The sequence below is a fragment of the Chlorocebus sabaeus genome, chromosome 24 (genome assembly GCF_047675955.1).
Source record: "Chlorocebus sabaeus isolate Y175 chromosome 24, mChlSab1.0.hap1, whole genome shotgun sequence".
Classification (NCBI taxonomy): domain Eukaryota; kingdom Metazoa; phylum Chordata; class Mammalia; order Primates; family Cercopithecidae; genus Chlorocebus; species Chlorocebus sabaeus.
The window spans coordinates 49,701,259-49,720,779 of record NC_132927.1 but is presented as its reverse complement, the minus strand read 5'-3'; the positions used below and the strand labels follow the sequence as shown (position 1 = coordinate 49,720,779).

Sequence of the window (19,521 nt, the reverse complement as noted above, 5' to 3'; positions counted from 1 at the left end):
GAATGATCTTTTTATGAAAGTTTTGTTGAACTTCTGTTCAACTGTCTGGGCATGGTATTTTTAGGGGTGATAGGTTTAATATTTTCCTGAGGAGGTATGCAGTATTCTGAATGGTTTCATTTAGGATTGTGTTTCTAGTTAAGTCAGTTTTTAGAGAGTGTCTTTTTGTAGGAATTGATCCATTTTGTCTGAGCTCTTTTTTTTTTCCTTTTTCTTTTTGAGACAAGGTCTCTGTTGTCCAGGCTGGAGTGCAGTGGTGTGATCTAGGCTCACTGCAACCTCCACCTCCCAGGCTCAAGTGATTCTCCTGTATCGGCCTCCTGAGTAGCTGGGACTACAGGCACACACCAATGTGCCCAACTAATTTTTTATATTTTTCGTAGAGATGGGGTTTTGCCATGTTGGCCAGGCTGGTCTCAAACTCCTGACCTCAGGTGATCCACCGGCCTCAGAGTCCCAAAGTGTTGGGATTACAGGTGTGAGCCACCGCGCCCAGCTTTATTTATTTTAAATTTTTCATTTTTTTAATAGAGACAGGGTCTCACTATGTTGCCCAGGCTGGTCTCAAACTCCTAGACTCAAACAGTCCTCCTGCCTCAGCCTCCCAAAGTACTGGGATTATAGGCATAAGCCACTGCACCCAGCCCATGATCACTCTTTCAAGTGGCCTTTTCTCCACTTTTTGATAACAAATTTTAATGAGTAACCAATATTCTATATCATTGAGGCTTGCCGAGGTTCTTGGAAGGCTGATTTTCTATTAATAATAGAGTGATAGGCCAGGTGCAGTAGCTCACTGTAATCCTAGCCCTTTGGGAGGCCAAGGCATGTGGGTCACTTGACCCCAGGAGTTCAAAACCAGCCTGGGTAACGTGTGGCAAAACCCCATCTCTACAAAAAATAGCTGGGCATGGTGGTGCGCACCTGTAGTCCGAGCTACTTGGGAGGCTGAAGTGGGAGGATCACCTAGTCTGAGAGGTCACAACTGAAGTGAGCCATGATCACACCACTGTACTCCAGCCTAGGTGACAATAGTGAGACGCAGTCTCAAAGAAACAAAATTAGATGATAATTTTCTTTTTCTTTCACCTTCTGTTTCTCCTCTTCCCCCTTTTCCTCGTTCTCTTTTCCCTCTTTCTCTCACACTTTAACATCTCTGGAACTGGGAATCGTCTCCCATTGGGATACTTCTTATTATTGTGATATTTCACAATAAATGAACAATTCTTAACAAACAATTTTAGCAGTTCTTTTTTTTTTTTTTTTTTTTTTTTAAGACAAGGTCTCACTCTGTCACCTAGGCTGGAGTGCAGTGGTAAGATAATGGCTCACTGTAGCCTCTTCCTCTTTGGCTAAAGTGATCCTCCCACCCCAGCCCCCCAAGTAGCTGGGACCACAGGCACACAGCACCACGCCTGGCTAGTTTTTGTATTTTTTGTAAAGATAGGATTTTGCCATGTTGTCCAGGCTGGTCTCGAATTCCTGGGCTCAAGCAATCCACCCACCTCAGCTTCCCAGAGTGTGGGGATTATAAGTGTGAGCCAGCACACCTGGCCTCCATGTTTTCTTTTTCAGTGGAACATAAAATAGTGGTGCATCTTATAATCAGTAGTATCTTAGTTTTGAGGAAACACATATTTTTACATACATAGCATGACTTTTCATCCTACCCCATTCCCTGTTTGAAATGCCCCTTTTCTGTTTCTTTTGTTGTGTTCTTATATCATTCAAGACCTTGAGGTCTTGATAAAAGTTATTTTAAAATAAAAAATTTTTCATCCTGGCTCTTCTAGTACCTAGCACAATACTTTGTTGGATACAGAATATCGTTTAATTAACAATTGATAGGAGCTAAATGATAAGAACTTATGAACACAAAGAAGGAAACAACAGTCACAGGGGTCTACTTAGTGGGGAGGGTGGGAGGAGGAAGAGGAGCAGAAAAGATAACTATTGGGTACTGGGCTTAATACCTGGGTGTTGAAATAATATGTGCAACAAACCCCCATGACACATGTTTACCTGTGTAACAAACCTTCACATGTACCCCCAAACTGAAAATAAAAGTAAAAAAAAAAAAAATTCTGAAACATCAAAAAAATTAAAGGAAGAATCTATGTATAATCATAGCACGGGCTTTGACATATTTATATTAGTGAACAATTATTTAGCTTTTTGGCCAAAGGAGAATACTTAATATTTACATTAGTTAAGATTATTTTGGATAGAAAGAACAGAAGCCAATGCTTTCTACCTTTAGCAAGTTAGATAACTTACTGAATGGATGCTGAAGCATCTGATGATCAAGGAAGAGCTGAAGCAATGAAACAAAGTAATTAGAAACTATAGGCCAGGTGCAGTGGTTCACACCTATAATCCCAGCACTTTTGGAAGCTGAGGTGGGCAGGTTGCTTGAGCTCAGGAGTTTAAAACCAGCCTCGGTAACATGGCAAAACTCATCTCTACAAAAAACACAACAATTAGCTGGGTGTGGTGACATGTGCCTGTAGTTCTAGCTACTCGGGAGGCTGAGATGGGAGGATTGCTTGAGCCCGGGAGGTTGAGGCTGCAGCGAGTGAGATTGTGCTGCTATACTCCAGCCTGGGTGACAGAGTGAGACCCTGTGTCCAAATAAAATAAAAGAGAAGATAAGATAGACCCTGTCTCCAAATAAAATAAGATAAAATAAATTGTGAAGGAAATGAAAAGAGTAGTATAATAAGGAATCATAGAGGATGGTATTTAGAAAGTAGAAAAAGACGTCAACTTTTAGGTTGAGAGTTAAGAATGAGTGGGAGACAAATGTATTGGTGAAGGGTCTGGGAGAAGAGTATTTCAGGGAGAAGGAAACAACAGGCCTAGAGTGAGAATGAGCTTGCAGTTAACTGAAAGGATCGTAAAGAGTTAGTTGGGAAGAATGCCACCTCAACGCAAGAGAGACATGCAGGGGCCATACTTTTTTTTGTTTTGTTTTGAGATGAAGTCCCGCTTTGTCGCCCAGGCTGGAGTACAATGGTGCGATCTCGGCTCACTGCAACCTCCGCCTCCTAGGTTCAAGTGATTCTCCTGCCTCAGCCTCCCGAGTAGCTGGGATTACAGGTGCCTGCCCCCACACTTGGCTAATTTTTTTGTATTTTTAATAGAGACAGGGTTTCACCCTGTTGGCCAGGCAGGTCTTGAACTCCTGACCCAGGTGATCTGCCTGCCTCGGCCTCCCAAATTGTTGGGATTACAGGCGTGAGCCACTGCGCCCAGCCGGGGCATATACCTTTATATGCTAACATGTACTGTGTATTTGTGATGTTCTGATACTATTGTAAGCACCACTTCTTGAGCAGTGTGAATTATTATGCCATACTGACTCACTGAATAGTGAGAGTTTGGATTTTATTTCAAGATACATTGGAAAGCCATGGAACTATTAAGCAATGCCATGATCCATTTTACATTTTTAAAGATTACGATGGCTAATTTGTACATAGTTGATGAGAGAGGGACGACAGAGGACATAGAAATAAATACTAGTGGCTTATACTAGTCCATGTAAGAGGCAAAGTTATCTTGGACTATGGGTGATGGAGATTAAATGCAGTGGACAGTTTTGAGATGTATTTTAGAAGTCTTTTGTTGATGGCTTGGATAAGGGGAGAGTCGGGGGTGAGGGAAAAAGAGAGGAGCAAGACAAGAGAGGACTAAAGAATTGAAGAGACATGTGTAGATATTTTGCCAAGTTATTTGTCAGTAAAGGGAAGCAGAGCTGTTTTTAACAGCTTATTTCTTATTTTTGTAATTTTTTCAGTGGCATTTTTTTCTGTCTCCTACCCCATTCCCTCTGCCACCTCCCCATTCTTGGAATCAAATGTATTTTTATTCTAGTCTCTCTCTCCAGATTGCAGCACCTTTTTCTCATCCCACACTTGACAGATGCAGGAGGAAAGCTAGTGTAAAAAGTAGGCCAGCATCCTCAGCAATTCTGCCCTTTTTCATCAAGATGTTCCTTGCTAAATCAATCCTTGCTATATCAAAGCAAAATTATTTTGTTTTATAAGTAAAGATTTAATTCTTAAAGTAATATTATTCTAATGAAGTCAGTCTGTGTATATGTGTATTGTGGAGTTTGGGGTGATGGCTATATGTATTTTTATCTCTAAAGTCTTAACGTGCTTTATTGTTATTATTATTACTATTTTGAGGCAGATTCTCACTCTGCCGCCCAGGCTGGAGTGCAGTGGCACAATCTCGGCTCTCTGCCTCCTGGGTTCAAATGATTCTCATGCTTCAGCTTCCTGAGTAGCTGGAATTATAGGCTAGTGATAATTATTCATTAAGAAGTATTAAGCAAGATATCATAATTATGTGTTTTTGTTTTTCCAAATTCATTTTTAAAAAAAGAAAGTGACAAGATACTTAGACCCTAAACTGGCTGACACTTTCAGTCTTTTCTCTTATTGGGCAACAGAATGGTACAACAATAAATAGCTGCCCAAAGAGCAAATAAACTTGTACTAGATCTATTTAGACAGACATTGTTGGATGTCCTCTTTTAATGGAAGTTGTCAGTGGTTCCTTTGTCAATGGGAGGTTGGACTATTACACCTTCAGTCTCTTCCAACATTGATGATTCTCTGGTCTTGTATGCTGGGACTTTTCCTACGTAGTGACATAGCCTCTACTGTGATGGGGGTCTGTTTTATCTTTCAATTCTTCAAATTTATAGTATGCTATACATGACAGGCAGTGTGTTACAATGCAAGGGTATATTTAAACAAATAAGATACAGTCAACCATTAAGGAAATAGGAACTTACTATAAGGTTGATGCATACAATAATAGAAGTAAGAAGAAGGTGTTAATCCGAATTATATGAAGTGGAAGGACCTAACCAAGCCAAATAGGGGCTTGTCAAAAAAAAGAGTCTAGCTTCCCTGAAGAGGTTAACTCCTGAACTGACTCTTTAAAGATGAGTAGACTTTAACCAGACATGCACAGGTTATGGTATTTCTTTCTAGGCAGAGGGAGGAACATATACAGAGGCTCTGAAAGAGGGCATGCTTTGTTTGGAGAACAGTAAGTAGTTTAGGGTAGCTGGAGGTTAGTCTGTGAATGGGGACTGGTAAGAGAAGCCAGATGAAGAAGGACTGTGTTTGCCATGCATTTGGACTTTGTCTTGAAGGTGGTGTGAAGCAATTAAGGGTTTTAAAAAGAGGGGATACATGGTCAGATTTGTGTTTTAGAACATGTTAGGATGGAGCTCTGTTAGAGCAAAGAGACTAAAATACTCGAGTATCACTTATACTTGAGTATTTTGGTCTCTTTGCCTCTACAGAGCTCCATCCCAGTATGTCTCTAAATTATTTAAAGCAATAATTTAAGGAAAAATGTCTCAGGATAGTAGGACTGAAACAGTTGGTGAGAGGGATGAATTCGAGAGCTGCTAAGGACGTAAAATCAGGCCAGAGAAAGGCTGAGTGCAGGGATGATTTTCAGGTGTCTGGCTTGGCCAAGTAGGTAGCTGAGTAGTTGTCTTTGCTAAGACAAAGAAATTAAGAAGAAAGGAATCATACAGGGTTTTTTGTTTGTTTTTTTTGTGTGTGTGGGTTTTTTGTTTGTTTGTTTGTTTGTTTGGCTTTAGGATCATTTGGAGAGTGCCAACTTGAGTAAGGAGAGAGGTTTTTCATTTTCTTGTATTTGTGTATGTTTTTGTTTTTTATGTTTATTTATTTACTTAACTTCTTTTTGAGACATAGTCTTGCTCTGTTGCCCAGGCTGGAGTGCAGTGACACAATCTCAGCCTACTGCAACCTCTGCCTCAGAAGAATTCAAGCGATTCTTCTGCCTCAGCCTCTTGAGTAGCTGGGATTACAGGTGTGTGCCTCCACGCCCAACTAATTTTTGTATTTTTTGTAGAGACGGGGTTTCACCATGTTGGCCAGGCTGGTCTCAAATTCAAATTCCTGACCTCGTGATCCACCTGTCTCAGCCTCCCAAAGTGCTGGGATTACAGGCATGAGCCACTGTGCCCAGCCAATGTATGTTTTTAAAATATGATTTAAAAGAATATAGCACGATGTATTTTCTTTCTTTCTTTCTTTTTTTTTTTTTTGGACAGAGTTTCTCTCTTTCGCCTAGGCTGGAGTGAAGTGACGCGATCTCGGCTCACTGCAACCTCTGCCCCCCAGATTCAAGTGATTCTCCTGCCTCAGCCTCGAGTAGCTGGGATTACAGGTGCATGCCATCATGCCTGGCTAATTTTTGTATTTTTAATAGAAATGGGGTTTCACCATGTTGGCCAGGCTGGTCCCAAACTCTTGACCTCAGGTGATCCACCTGCCTTGGCCTCCCAAAGTGCTGGGATTATAGGCATGAGCCACCGTGCCTGGCAACAGGATGTATTTTCAAGGAAGGTTATGGAATTCTTTTTGGAAGTCTTGTACATTAAGGTAGACCTTCATTTAGGTAGTTTAGGAATAAGTGATCTGCTTAAATTCATTTTTAGAAAATCCAGAGGTTTTTACATTGCCAGTCCTCTGTCAGAATTTTTACCTTTGAAGATATATGGTAAGATTGGCTTGTTTGTGCAAACTAGCTAGTTCTAGTTCAAACTAGCTAGTGATAGTTCTGCTGTGGCATTATGGATTTTAAAATACAAAATGACTTTCCTCAGAATGAAACTTTGATTTCCAAGTCTTTATCGATGACTTGTGGGAATTGATGTTCAATCCATTGCTATTTAACACTCCTGACAGAAAGGACAGCTTTTTATAGCTTTGTCACATCATTTTCTTGAGTTAAGATCACTTTTAGGCTAGTTGAGGTGCTTGCATCCTTCATGGAAAGAGTGAGACATGCTTCTTATGCTTCTTAACAGAAAATTGGAGGTATTAGTTTAAGATTTTGAGATTTTACTCTGCAAGGAGGTACTTATTATGTTTGTTGTTTTTTTTGAATGTTCTATAATTTCTTCTCAGTTAGGTTTCCTTTCTCTGTAGTTTTGTGATTTCTGCTGTACCTTTGACAGCATTCAAGAGGTAACTCTTCCAGTAACACAATGAAGAACTGACTATAACACTTTTTTTTTTTTTGAGACGGAGTCTTGCTCTGTCACCCAGGCTGGAGTGCAGTGGTGCGATCTCGGCTCACTGCAACCTCCGCCTTCCAGGTTCAAGCGATTCTCCTGTCAGCCTCCCAAGTAACTGGGATTACAGATGTGCACCAGCATGCCTGACTACTTTTTGTATTTTTAGTAGAGATGGGGTTTCGCCATGTTAACCAGGCTGGTCTCCAACTCCTGACCTCAAGTGATCCACCTGCCTCGGCCTCCCAAAGTGCTGGGATTACAGGGGCAAGCCACCACACCTGGCCAACACCTTTTAGTTACAAAGTTGATAATGAAACTTGTACCTTTGTCTTTTTTTTTTTTTTAATGTTACTATGATGATTATCGATATGGAAAGGCATTCTGATGTCATACTGCTTGCAAGAAATTCTTCTGGCCGTGTGTGGTGGCTCATGCCTGTAATTCCAGCACTTAGAGAGGCCAAGGTGGGAGGATTGCTTTCACTCAGAAGTTTCAGACCAGCCTGAGCAACATAGCGAGACCTCATCTCTACTTTAAAAAAAAAAAAAAAAGGCCAGGTGTGGTGGCACATGTCTCTGTAGCCCCAGTACTTGGGAGACTGAGGTGGGAGGATTGCTTGAGCCAGAGAGATACAGGTTGCAATGAGCTGTGATCACGCCACTACACTCTAGCCTTAGTGACAGAGTGAGACTGTCTGAAAAAAAAAATGTTTTTTCTCTAGATTTAGTCCTAGTAGCACATTTTTTTTTTTAAGTGTGCTTATTTATTTATTTACTTATTTTTGAGACACAGTCTCACTCTGTCACCTAGGCTGCGTGATCTCGGCTCACTGCAACTTCCACCTCCTGAGTTCAAGTGATTCTCCTGCCTCAGCCTCCTGAGTACCTGGGATTACAGGTGTGCGCCACCACACCTGGCTAATTTTTGTAGTTTTAGTAGAGACGGGGTTTTGCCATGTTGGCCAGGCTGGTCTTGAACTCCTGACCTCAAGTGATCTGCCCACCTCAGCCTCCCAAAATGTTGGGATTACAGGCGTGAGCCATTGTGCCTGGCTTTAAGTGTGTTTAAAGAAAACTTTATTTTATTCTTCATGACATCTTTTATAAAAATGTGATTGTAATCCCTGCTTTGCTCATATGCTAATAATGAGGCCAAAAGATTCCTAAATTTTAGTGTTTCAGAATGATTTTTTTTCTTAATAAGTATACAGGTTTTTAGAAACTGTTAGCAGTCTATAATTTGGCCCACATGTACAAATTTCCATTTTCAGGTGTTGGAATGGATTTGAGAGGTAGATGGGTAGGGAGAATTTCTCATTGGTTTGTTATAACTAAAGTTCTTGAAAATTCTGAGGATAATATGTCTTCAAATCCTACTAGAAGTTATTGTTGTTCTTACAAGGACCAGTATTGTAGTTGTCTTTTCAAAACGTAAAATGATTTGTTTGTTTGAACTTAGTATTACTCTAAGAGGAATTGTTCTAATCATTCATTTTCCCTTTACACTGTGGTTACATAATAATTATATATTGCTTAGATAAAAGCCAAAACCTTTAATTTTGGAAATTAGATTTTTGGTTAATGTGGTAATCCAAAGTTTAAATATGTAAGAAGGTAATATTTCTTTTAAATATTTTTTTTCCCTCTGTCTTCAGGCTGTAAAATTTAAAATGAACAAACTACGGCAAAGTTTTAGGAGAAAGAAGGATGTTTATGTTCCAGAGGCCAGTCGTCCACATCAGTGGCAGACAGATGAAGAAGGCGTTCGCACTGGAAAATGTAGCTTCCCAGTTAAGGTAAGAGCTGATGTTTCTATAAGTCTGTATGTGGAAAATAACTGACAATCTAGTGTATGTGAAATCTCATTAATAAGGACAATTAAGAGAACCCTCCAAAAATCAAATCCCTTCACAGTCTGCTTCAATGATAGAATTAAATGAGAAAGAAAGGAAAATAGGCCGGGCACAGTGGCTCAAGCCTGTAATCCCAGCACTTTGGGAGGCCGAGACAGGCAGATCACGAGGTCAGGAGATTGAGACCATCCTGGCTAACACGGTGAAACCCCGTATCTACTAAAAAATGCAAAAAATTAGCCGGACGAGGTGGCGGGCGCCTGTAGTCCCAGCTACTTGGGAGGCTGAGGCAGGAGAATGGTGTGAACCTGGGAAGGGGAGCTTGCAGTGAGCCGACATCCGGCCACTGCACTCCAGCCTGGGGGACAGAGCAAGACACCGTCTCAAAAAAAAAAAAGAAAAAAAAGAAAGAAAAAGGAAAATAATGAGAGAGAAAACAAGATAGATTTTAATTAGGGAGTTTTCTTTTTATATTTAAATATGAATTTCTGCTATATAATGTGGAGTCAGTACAAATATTCTGATAAGAATACTAATCCTGGCCGGGCGCGGTGGCTCAAGCCTGTAATCCCAGCACTTTGGGAGGCCGAGACGGGCGGATCACGAGGTCAGGAGATCGAGACCATCCTGGCTAACATGGTGAAACCCCGTCTCTACTAAAAATACAAAAAACTAGCCGGGCGAGGTGGCAGGCGCCTGTGGTCCCAGATACTCGGGAGGCTGAGGCAGGAGAATGGCGTGAACCTGGGAGGCGGAGCTTGCAGTGAGCTGAGATCCGGCCACTGCACTCCAGTCTGGGCGACAGAGCGAGACTCCGTCTCAAAAAAAAAAAAAAAAAAGAATACTAATCCTGAAATACCTAAAGATCCTAAATTATCAGGACTCAGATTTTCAGTGGAATATGCTTACTAACTGGTGAAACTGAGGGAGTGTAAGTCAGCTCTCTTAAATACAAGTCTTGCGTATTTTAGAAATCCTTAAATGAGAAGAGTTAAATAAAAGGGAGTTTTCCCTTTAGTCTTCTAACTTTTAATGGTACAGGGGTCATTTAAACTAATGCCTTCAGTTGTAAGATCAGAAAGTGGAGACTCACAGAGGTTAAGAACATAGTGAAGATACTGAGAAGGCAGTGATATACAGGTGCTTTTCTTTGTATTGCCCGAGACGGGTCATATTTTAGTGAAATGAAAGAAATGTATATGTTATTTGCTATTTAATAAAAAGAAGCAATATATTATATAATCACAGTGTGAGATGTATTAAATGTGGGGGCAAAAAAATAGAATTAGACCAAATGTTAATATCTTAAAGGAAAAATTGTAGTTTGATATGAAATGTTAATTTTTTGTCTATTTACTAAATATTCCTCTTTTTTTTTTTTTTTTTTTTTTTGAGACAGTCTCTCTTCATAGCACAGGCTGGAGTGCAGTGGCATGATCTCGACTCACTGCAACCTCCACCTCCTGGGTTCAAACGATTCTCCTGCCTATGCCTCCTGAGTAGCTGGGACTACAGTGGTGCTCCAGCACACCCAGCTAATTTTTGTATTTTTAGTAGAGACAGGGTTTCACCATGTTGGCCAGGCTGGCCTCGAACTCCTGACTTCAGGCGATCCTCCCGCCTCGGCTACCAAAGTGCAAAGTGCTGGGATTATAGACATGAGCCACTGCACCCAGCCTATTTCCTATATATATATATTTTTTTGAGATGGGATCTTGCCATGTCGCCCAGGCTGGAGTGCAGTAGCACCATCTCAGCTCACTGTAAGCTCTTCCTCCTGGGTTTAAGTAAATCTCCTGTCTCAGCCTCCCGAGTATCTGGGACTACAGGTATGCACCACCACGCCCAGCTATTTTTTTTGTATTTTTAGTAGAGACAGGGTTTCACCACATTGACCAGGCTGGTCTTGAACTCCTGACCTCAAGTGATCTGCCTGCTTCGGCCTCCCAAAGTGCTGGGATTACAGACATGAGCCACCACACTCGGCCTATATAGTCTTATAAGTGTAAATATTCTTATGATTTTCTTCCTCCTTTTTACTGCCTCAGTACCACTGACTTAAATATGGGCTAAAGCTTCAGAAAAGAAAAAAAAATCTTCCATATGACAGGAAAAGTGATCTTAAATATACAGGTTAGAGAAATGCATGGCTTTTTAAATACACTAATTTTTCCACTGTCTTTTAATAACTAGGAGTTTTCCTAATCACTTAACTTTATTTACTTAACTCATTTGCTGAGATTTTTAATAGAAATAATAAATATTTTAATTTTAAATGTTTAATATGACATTAAATTATGAGAAAAATCCTACTTACATAAAAATGAATTTTCTGTATTATCTCCCCCACCATATAGTTGGCTTACTTTAGCTATTTAAGTTGAATATTACGTATGTAGAAAGAGGCACATTGGTTGCTTGGAGTATAAATTACAGCCTCTTAGGGAGACAATTTGGAAATATCTATTAAGATTTTATTTATTTTATTTATTCCTTATTTTGAGATGGAGTCTTGCTCTGTTGCAAAGGCTGGAGTGCAGTGACAAGATCTTGGCTCACTACAACCTCTGCCTCCTGGGTTCAAATGATTCTCCTACCTCAGCCTCCTGAGTAGCTGGGATTACAGGCATGTGCCACCATGCCTGGCCTTTATTAAGATTTTAAATGCACTTTTCATTTCACCCGCAATTTTACATTTAAGAATTGCATTTAAGTACATTTATAGATATACTGGCATAAGTGGTCAGTCATCATAAGATTTGTTATATCAAAAATATGGAAACAACTTAAATTCCCATCATTCCGGATTTGGTTAAAGAAAGTGTGACAGGCCTGGCGCAGTGGCTCACGCCTGTAATCCCAGCACTTTGGGGTGCCAAGGCGGGTGGATCACCTGAGGTCGGGAGTTTGAGACCACCCTGACCAACATGGAGAAATCCCTTCTCTACTAAAAAATTAGCTGGGCATGGTAGTGCTTGCCTGTACTCCCAGCTACTAGGGAAGCTGAGGCAGGAGAATCGCTTGAACCCAGGAGGTGGAGGTCGCAGTGAGCCAAGATTGCACCACTGCACTCCAGCCTGGGCAACAAGAGTGAGACTCCGTCTCAAAAAAAAAAAGAAACTGTGACATCCATTAAGTTGAATTCTTTGCAGTTATCATTTTTTTAAAGTAAGGTAGATCTATATTATGTATTTAATAAATATTTTTTGAACATCTGTCATATGCCAGGCATATGCTAGGTGGTAAGCAAAAAAGACATAGTTTTTTTTCTTGTGGAGTTCACAGTCTTCTTGTGAGGGAAACAGACTTTAATTAGATATTTGCATTACAATATATTATTACAGGGCGGGCACAGTGGCTCATGCCTGTAATCCCAGTACTTTGGGAGGCCAGGGCGGGCAGATCATGAGGTCAGGAGATCAAGACCATCCTGGCTAACACGGTAAAACCCCATCTCTACTAAAAATACAAAAAAAAAAAAAAATTAGCCGGTCGTGGTGGCGGGTGCCTGTAATCCCAGCTACTCAGGAGGCTGAGGCAGGAGAATTGTGTGAACCAGGGAGGCGAAGTTTGTAGTGAGCCGAGATTGTGTCACTGCACTCCAGCCTGGGCGACAGAGAGAGACTCTGTCTTAAAAAAAAAAAAAACCAAACCAAAAAAACAGTATATTATTATAACCTGAGGTAAATACTTTTAAGAAAGGAAATCTGGTTCTGTAAGAACATGTAAGGAAAAAAACTTGATCCTAGACTATAGCATCAGAGTAAGGCTTCCCTGTGAAAGTAAAGTTTGACCCGATATTTGAAGATGGAGTGGGAATTAATTAGATGAAAAGGTGAATAGAGCATTAGAAAATTATGGAAAGCATGTGTAAGTAGGCACTGGGTGACAAGAGGAAAGAATGATAAAGGAAAACTGTAACGCAGAAAATTGTATGAGATGACCCTGTAGGAAAGCAGGGCAGGGCTTTGTAGGCCATGCTAAGGATTTTGGACATGGGAAGCCATTGAATGGTGTGTTCTTTTCATTATTTATTAAGGTAAAGTACATATAACATAAAATTAATCCTTGTAAGCATTTTTATTATTTTATTTTATTTTTATGTTATGTTATGTTATGTTATGTTATGTTATGTTATGTTATGTTATGTTATGTTATGTTATTTTTTGAGATGGAGTCTCACTCTGTTGCCCAGGTTGGAGTGCAGTGGTGCCATCTCAGCTCACTGCAAGCTCCACCTCCCAGCTTCAAGCCATTCTCCTGCCTCAGCCTCCGGAGTAGCTGGGACTACAGGCGCCCGCCACCACACCCGGCTAATTTTTTGTATTTTTAGTAGAGACGGGGTTTCACCGTGTTAGCCAGGATGGTCTCGATCTCCTGACCTCGTGATCTGCCCGTCTCAGCCTCCCAAAGTGCTGGGATTACAGGCATGAGCCACTGTGCCTGGCCCCCTGTAAGCATTTTTAAGTGTACAGTTCAGCGGTATTAAGTATATTCATTTTGGTGTGCAGTTATCACCACCAGTCATCTCCAGAACTTTTTCATCTTCCCAAACTCTGTAAATGGTTTTTTTAAAGCAAGAATGTGGTATCAGAAAAGCATTTTGTGTATGTGTTAAGTATCTTACTTATTTAATTTACTTATTTATTTATGAGATGGAGTCTCTCTCTGTTGCCAGGCTGGAGCACAGTGGCGTGATCTCGGCTCACTGCAACCTCTGGTCACTGCAACCTCCACCTCTAGGGTTCAAATAATGCTCCTTCCTTAGCCTCCCAAGTAGCTAGGACTATAGGCGTGTGCCCCCATGCCCAGCTAATTTTTGTATTTTTAGTAGAGACGGGGTTTCACTTTGTTGGCCAGGATGGTCTTGATCTCTTGACCTTGTGATCCGCCTGCCTCAGTCTCCCAAAGTCCTGGGATTGCAGGCATGAGCCACTGCGCCTGGCCATCTTATTTATTTTAAAAATGTATGTATTTATAGATTTAGGAGGTATAAGTACAGATTCCTTACATGCATATATTGCATAGTGGTAAAGTCTGGGCTTTTAGTGTATCTGTCACCCAAATAGTGGACATTGTATTCAACTGGTAATTTTTCAATTCTCAGCCAACTCCAACCCAGAAAAGCACTTTGAAAAAATGACTTTGGCTGCAGTGTAGTTTAGAAGTAGCCCATGCTAGATACAAGGAGCCTAGCAAAATATTATCACAGTAATTCAAAGGAGAGATAATAGTAGGTTAGACTAGGGTGGTGACTGTGAAGATGAAGAGAAATGAAATAAATTGATAGATAATTAAGAGGTAAAGGTAGGCTGTGCATGGCGGCTCACACCTGTAATCCCAACACTTTGGGAGGCCAAGGTGGGAGGGTTGCTTGAGCCCAAGAGTTCAAGACCAGCCTGGGCAACACGGGGAGACCCCATTTCTACAAAAAAAAAAATTAAAAAAGGCTAGATGTGGTGGTACACACCTGTTGTCTGAGTTACACAGGAGGCTGAGGTGCGAAGATCACTTGAGCCCAGTGAGCCATGATTGCACCACTACACTCCAGCCTAGGAAACAGCGACAGCCTGTCTCAAAAAAAAAAAAAAAAAAAAAAAAAAAGGAGGTAAAGGTAATAGAAATTGGAGATGAACTGAATCTAAGGAATGAAAAAGAGTAGTATTAAAAATGACAGGGCCGGGCGCAGTGGCTCAAGCCTGTAATCCCAGCACTTTGGGAGGCCGAGACGGGCTGATCATGAGGTCAGGAGATCGAGACCATCCTGGCTAACACAGTGAAACCCCGTCTCTACTAAAAAATACAAAAAAACTAGCCGGGCGAGGTGGCAGGCGCCTGTAGTCCCAGCTACTCGGGAGGCTGAGGCAGGAGAATGGCATGAACCCGGGAGGCGGAGCTTACAGTGAGCCGAGATCCGGCCACTGCACTCCAGCCTTGGCGACAGAGGGAGACTCCATCTTAAAAAAAAAAAAAAAAAGACACAGGCCGGGCACGGTGGCTCATGCGTGTAATCCCAGCACTTTGAGAGGCTGAGGCAGGTGGATCATTTGAGGTAAGGAGTTTGAGACCAGCCTGGGCAACACGGTGAAACCCCATCTCTACTAAAAATACAAAAATTAGCCAAGCATGGTGGTACATGCCTGTAATCCCAGCTACTCGGGAGGCTGAGGCAGGAGAATTGCTTGAACCCGGGAGGCAGAGATTGCAGTGAGCCGAGATCACACCACTGCACTTCAGCCTGGGTGACAGAGCAAGACTCCATCTCAAAAAAAAAAAAAAAAAAAAAAAAAAAGACACCTAGTTTCTTATTGCCCTGAGCAGAGACAATGATCATTGACATAGGAAACACTGACTTCAGTGTGTTTATGTATGTATGTGTATGAGACAGAGTCTCACTCTGTCCCCCAGGCTGGAGTGCAGTAGTGCGACCACGCCTCACTGCTTCTGGGTTCAAGTGATTCTCATGCCTCAGCCTCTCAAGTAGCTGGGATTACAGGCGCCTGCCACCATGCCTGGCTAGTTTTTTTGTTTGTTTGTTTGTTTGTTTGAGATGCAGTTTCACTCTTGTTGGCCCTGGAGTGCAATGGCACGATCTCAGCCCACTGAAACCTCTGCCTCCCAGGTTCAAGCGATTCTCCTGCCTCAGCCTCCTAAGTAGCTGGGATTACAGGCACCTGCCACTATGCCCGGCTAATTTTATATTTTTAGTAGAGATGGGATTTCACCATGTTGGCCAGGCTGGTCATGAAGTCCTGACCTCAGGTGATCTGCCCACCTTGGCCTCCCAAAGTGCTGGGATTACAGGTATGAGCCACTACGCCCAGCCTAATTTTTGTATTTTTAGTAGAGTTGGCGTTTCTCCATGTTGGCCAGGCTGGTCTTGAACTCCTGACCTCAGCCTGACCTCAGGTGGTCTGCCCATCTTGGCCTCCCAAAGTGCTGGGTTATAAGCATGAACCAGTGTGCCTGGTTTCAGTGTATTTATTATTAAGTGATAAGGGCAAGCTGCAGAACTATTTATATAGTATGATTTTGTTCTTAGTTAAAAGAAAAATATGAATATTGCGTTTAAGAAATATTAAGAAGACACAAATAACTGCAGAATGAATATGGAGGATTGGAGATATTTTACTTTTCAGTCTATGTCCTTTGGAACTAGTGACATTTCTTGTGAGCATATATCCTATTTATAATATTTTTTTAACACTTCATTCACAGATTCTGAGAGGTTTGTATACAGTGTTGAAATAATTGAAGTAAAGTTAATTGAAGCACTTCTAATCAGCTGTGAAATCTATAGCTTTTAAGTATGTTGTGTGAGATGAATAAGTTTTGATATCTTTCATTGTAATTCTCACTTGTCATAAAATCAGCTAGATGGGATATGCTTTAGAGCAGTGGTCCCCAGCCTTTTTGGCATCAGAGACTGATTTCGTGGAAGATAATTTTTTCATGGATTGGGGTTAGGGGACTGGGGCAGGTGGTTTTGAGATGAAACTGTTCCACTTCAGGCATTAGATTCTTATAAGGAGCGCACAACCTCAATCCCTCACGTGGGTAGTTCACAATAGAGTTGGTGCTCCTATGAGAATCTAATGCTGCCACTGATGTGATAGGAGGTGGAGCTCAGGCAGTAGTGCTTGCTCACCCTCTGCTCACCTCCTGCTGTGTGACCCAGTTCCTAACAGGTCACCGACCAGTATTGGGCTAAGGCCCCCGGTGTTGGGGACCTCTGCTTTAGAGACTGTGCAGGCAGGGCAGCTTATTTACAGTGTGTTTTGTTTCATCCTTTCCAAATGGCTTTTTGAAATCCTTTCTATAGGACTTTCAGTGTCTCTACTATGTTGTGTCATCCCTTCTCTTCGTTTCCTATGTCACTCCTTCCCTTCCCAATTCATACATTTATATACAGCTGACTCCCAGAGTACAATAGGAGAATCAGAATTTGGAATGTTTTTTCCATATCCTAGAGGTAAATGCATTTCCTCAGTCAGATATAGCAGGGCAAAAGATGCTTCATTCTGCCTTGCCTTAGACACCAGTGAGCTTGGAATACAATGTTGTCCATGGAGGCAACTAGTAGGGTGTTGGGGGCACTCACTAAAGAAGAACAAATTTGAGAGTAGAGAAAATGAAGCTTTTGAAGTTCCTACAGGACATGCACATGCAGATCCTCACTGACCAAGAAAGCACCATGAGTTTTTATTTGGGGGTTACAAATATATTTTAGTGAGTAGGTAAATTTATAGATGACAAATCCTTGAATGATACAGACTGACTATACATAAAGTTGTGGGTGGTTGAGATTACCTAGGGAAAGTGAGAAGATGGCCTAGAACAAACCCTTGAGGAATGAATACCAACATAGAGGGAACAGGCAGTGAAATAGGCTTGTTCAAAGGAGAGTAAGAATGAATAGCCAAAGAGATCGAAGGGAAACCTGGAGAGTATGGTCTTAGAAACCAAGGTTTCAACATAGGAGAAAGTGGTCAAATGTTATAAAGAGATCAAGTGAGAAATGAAACCTCATTAGATTAAAAACTTGAAAGTCTTGGTGACTTTGATGATAATGACAGCACTTACAGTGCAATCCTGAGTATTGAATCCAGATTGAGGAGTGAATGGATGCAAAATAAGGAAGAAGATAACACATCTAGACAACAAATGTAATTCAAGCTTGTCTGAAAACGTTTATAAGGATGGGGGAGGGGTGGAAGGGAAGAATTACGTGGGGCATAAGGAAACTTTTGGTGGTGGTGGCTATGTCTGTTTTTGATTGTGGTGATGGGTTTCTCAGGTATATACATATTTGAAAAACTCAGCAAATTGTAGAGTTTAAATATGTACAGTTTCTTATATAAATTATATTTCAGTAAAGCTGTTAAAATTTTTTGAATAAAAGTTTATCTTCAAAAGGCAGAGTAGTAGCAAAGATAATGTGAGGTTAAGGAACATGTAAGTGTGGGGGGTTAAAGCCAGATTTATTAGAGATAATTTACATACCATGAAATGCACTCATTTAAAGTGAATAAGTCACAGCTACTTGGGAGGCTGAAGTGGGAGGATCACTTGAGCCCGGAAGGTAAAGGCTGCAGTGATCACGCCACTGCACCCCAGCCTTGATGGCAAAGCAAGACCCTGTCTCTAAAATATGAAAAGCAAAGTTAATAAATCACCTGTGATTTCCTTTTGTGTTTTGTTTTTAAGATGGGAACTACTTGAGCATAATTAAATGCTTTTTACAAAGAAGCATGTAGAGAATGGATTAGTTTTAAAATGAAGGAAGAATGCTGCTTCTATTTTAACGGGTGCAGGTAGAAAATAGGCTGGAAATTCACCTCAGTTTGTGGTATTGGTGGCTTGAGATTGATGGAATTTTATTCTGAAGACTTGTTTTCTCAAGGAAATAGGAAGTGAAGCTAGATATAGGAGAGTGAGTAGAGAAGTTGAGGAATTGGATTTTGAGGACAATGGAATAGCTAGAGAATAGGAGAGAGAAGCTTGAAGGAATGTGAACCATTAGTAGACAATAATAAAGTGCAACTGCAGCTGGTTTGATCTTCACTGTGTATATTTAAATATATTAGTATCTATATAAGTATAATTGGTGACAGTAATGATTAATTAAAGTACGTTTCAGAGCTTGTCTTGCAATTCTATCTGCTGGTATAACAGAGATAATTTTTTTGCGGGGGGGCAGTTTTGCTCTTGTTGCCCAGGCTGGAGTGCAATGGTACAGTCTCGGCTCACCGCAACCTCTGCCTCCCGGGTTCAAGCAATTCTCCTGCCTCAGCCTCCTGAGTAGCTGGGATGACAGACATGTGTCACCACACCCAGCTAATTTTATATTTTTAGTAGAGACAGAGTTTCTCCATGTTGGTCAGGCTGGTCTCGAACTCCCCACCTCAGGTGATCTGCCCGCCTCAGCCTCCCAAAGTGCTTGGGTTACAGGCGTAAGCCACCGCACCTGGCCTACAGAGATAATTTTTTTAATGGAGGAGGAATTTTAATGTAACAAATGAAATACTACCCATAGGAAACTTAATCTAGTGCCTCTCAAAGTGAGATTCCCAGGACTTTTTCTTTTTTTTTTTGAGACGGAGTCTCACTCTGTCGCCCAGGCTGGAGTACAGTGGCCGAATCTCAGCTCACTGCAAGCTCCGCCTCCCGAGTTTACGCCATTCTGCTGCCTCAGCCTCCCGAGTAGCTGGGACTACAGGCGCCTGCCACCTCGCCCGGCTAGTTTTTTGTGTTTTTTAGTAGAGATGGGTTTTCACCGTGTTAGCCAGGATGGTCTGGATCTCCTGACCTCATGATCCGCCCGTCTCGGCCTCCCAAAGTGCTGGGATTACAGGCTGAGCCACCGCGCCTGGCAGATCCCAGGACTTTTTCAAGAGTTGTAAGGTGAGTATTAAATCACAACATGCCACTCTTCTCACTAAATTTCTTTGTTTTGGAAAATATTGTTATTTTTTATTAGAAATATGTTATTCAACTTACCACACAATGGAGTTAATTATTTTAAAATGAATTAAATATCTTTAAAAAAAATTTTTTTTTTGAGACGAAGTCTCACTGTTGTCCTCCAGGC

General features: G+C 41.3%; 1 protein-coding gene across 12 annotated transcripts in view; it reads left to right on the top strand.

Annotated features, from left to right (window-relative positions):
- NUMB (NUMB endocytic adaptor protein) overlaps window positions 1-19,521 on the top strand; it is a 190,552-nt gene that overhangs the window by 104,528 nt on the left and 66,503 nt on the right. For 11 of the 12 annotated variants that reach the window (XM_073011136.1, XM_073011138.1, XM_007987214.3 and 8 more), the window contains one exon: window positions 8,733-8,873. In XM_073011136.1, the coding sequence (XP_072867237.1) occupies window positions 8,748-8,873 (126 nt within the window). In that variant the 5' untranslated portion in view covers window positions 8,733-8,747. Of the gene's footprint in view, window positions 1-5,762; window positions 5,866-8,732; window positions 8,874-19,521 lie in introns of those variants that run through there. The other variant, XM_037984221.2, reaches the window with a different exon arrangement.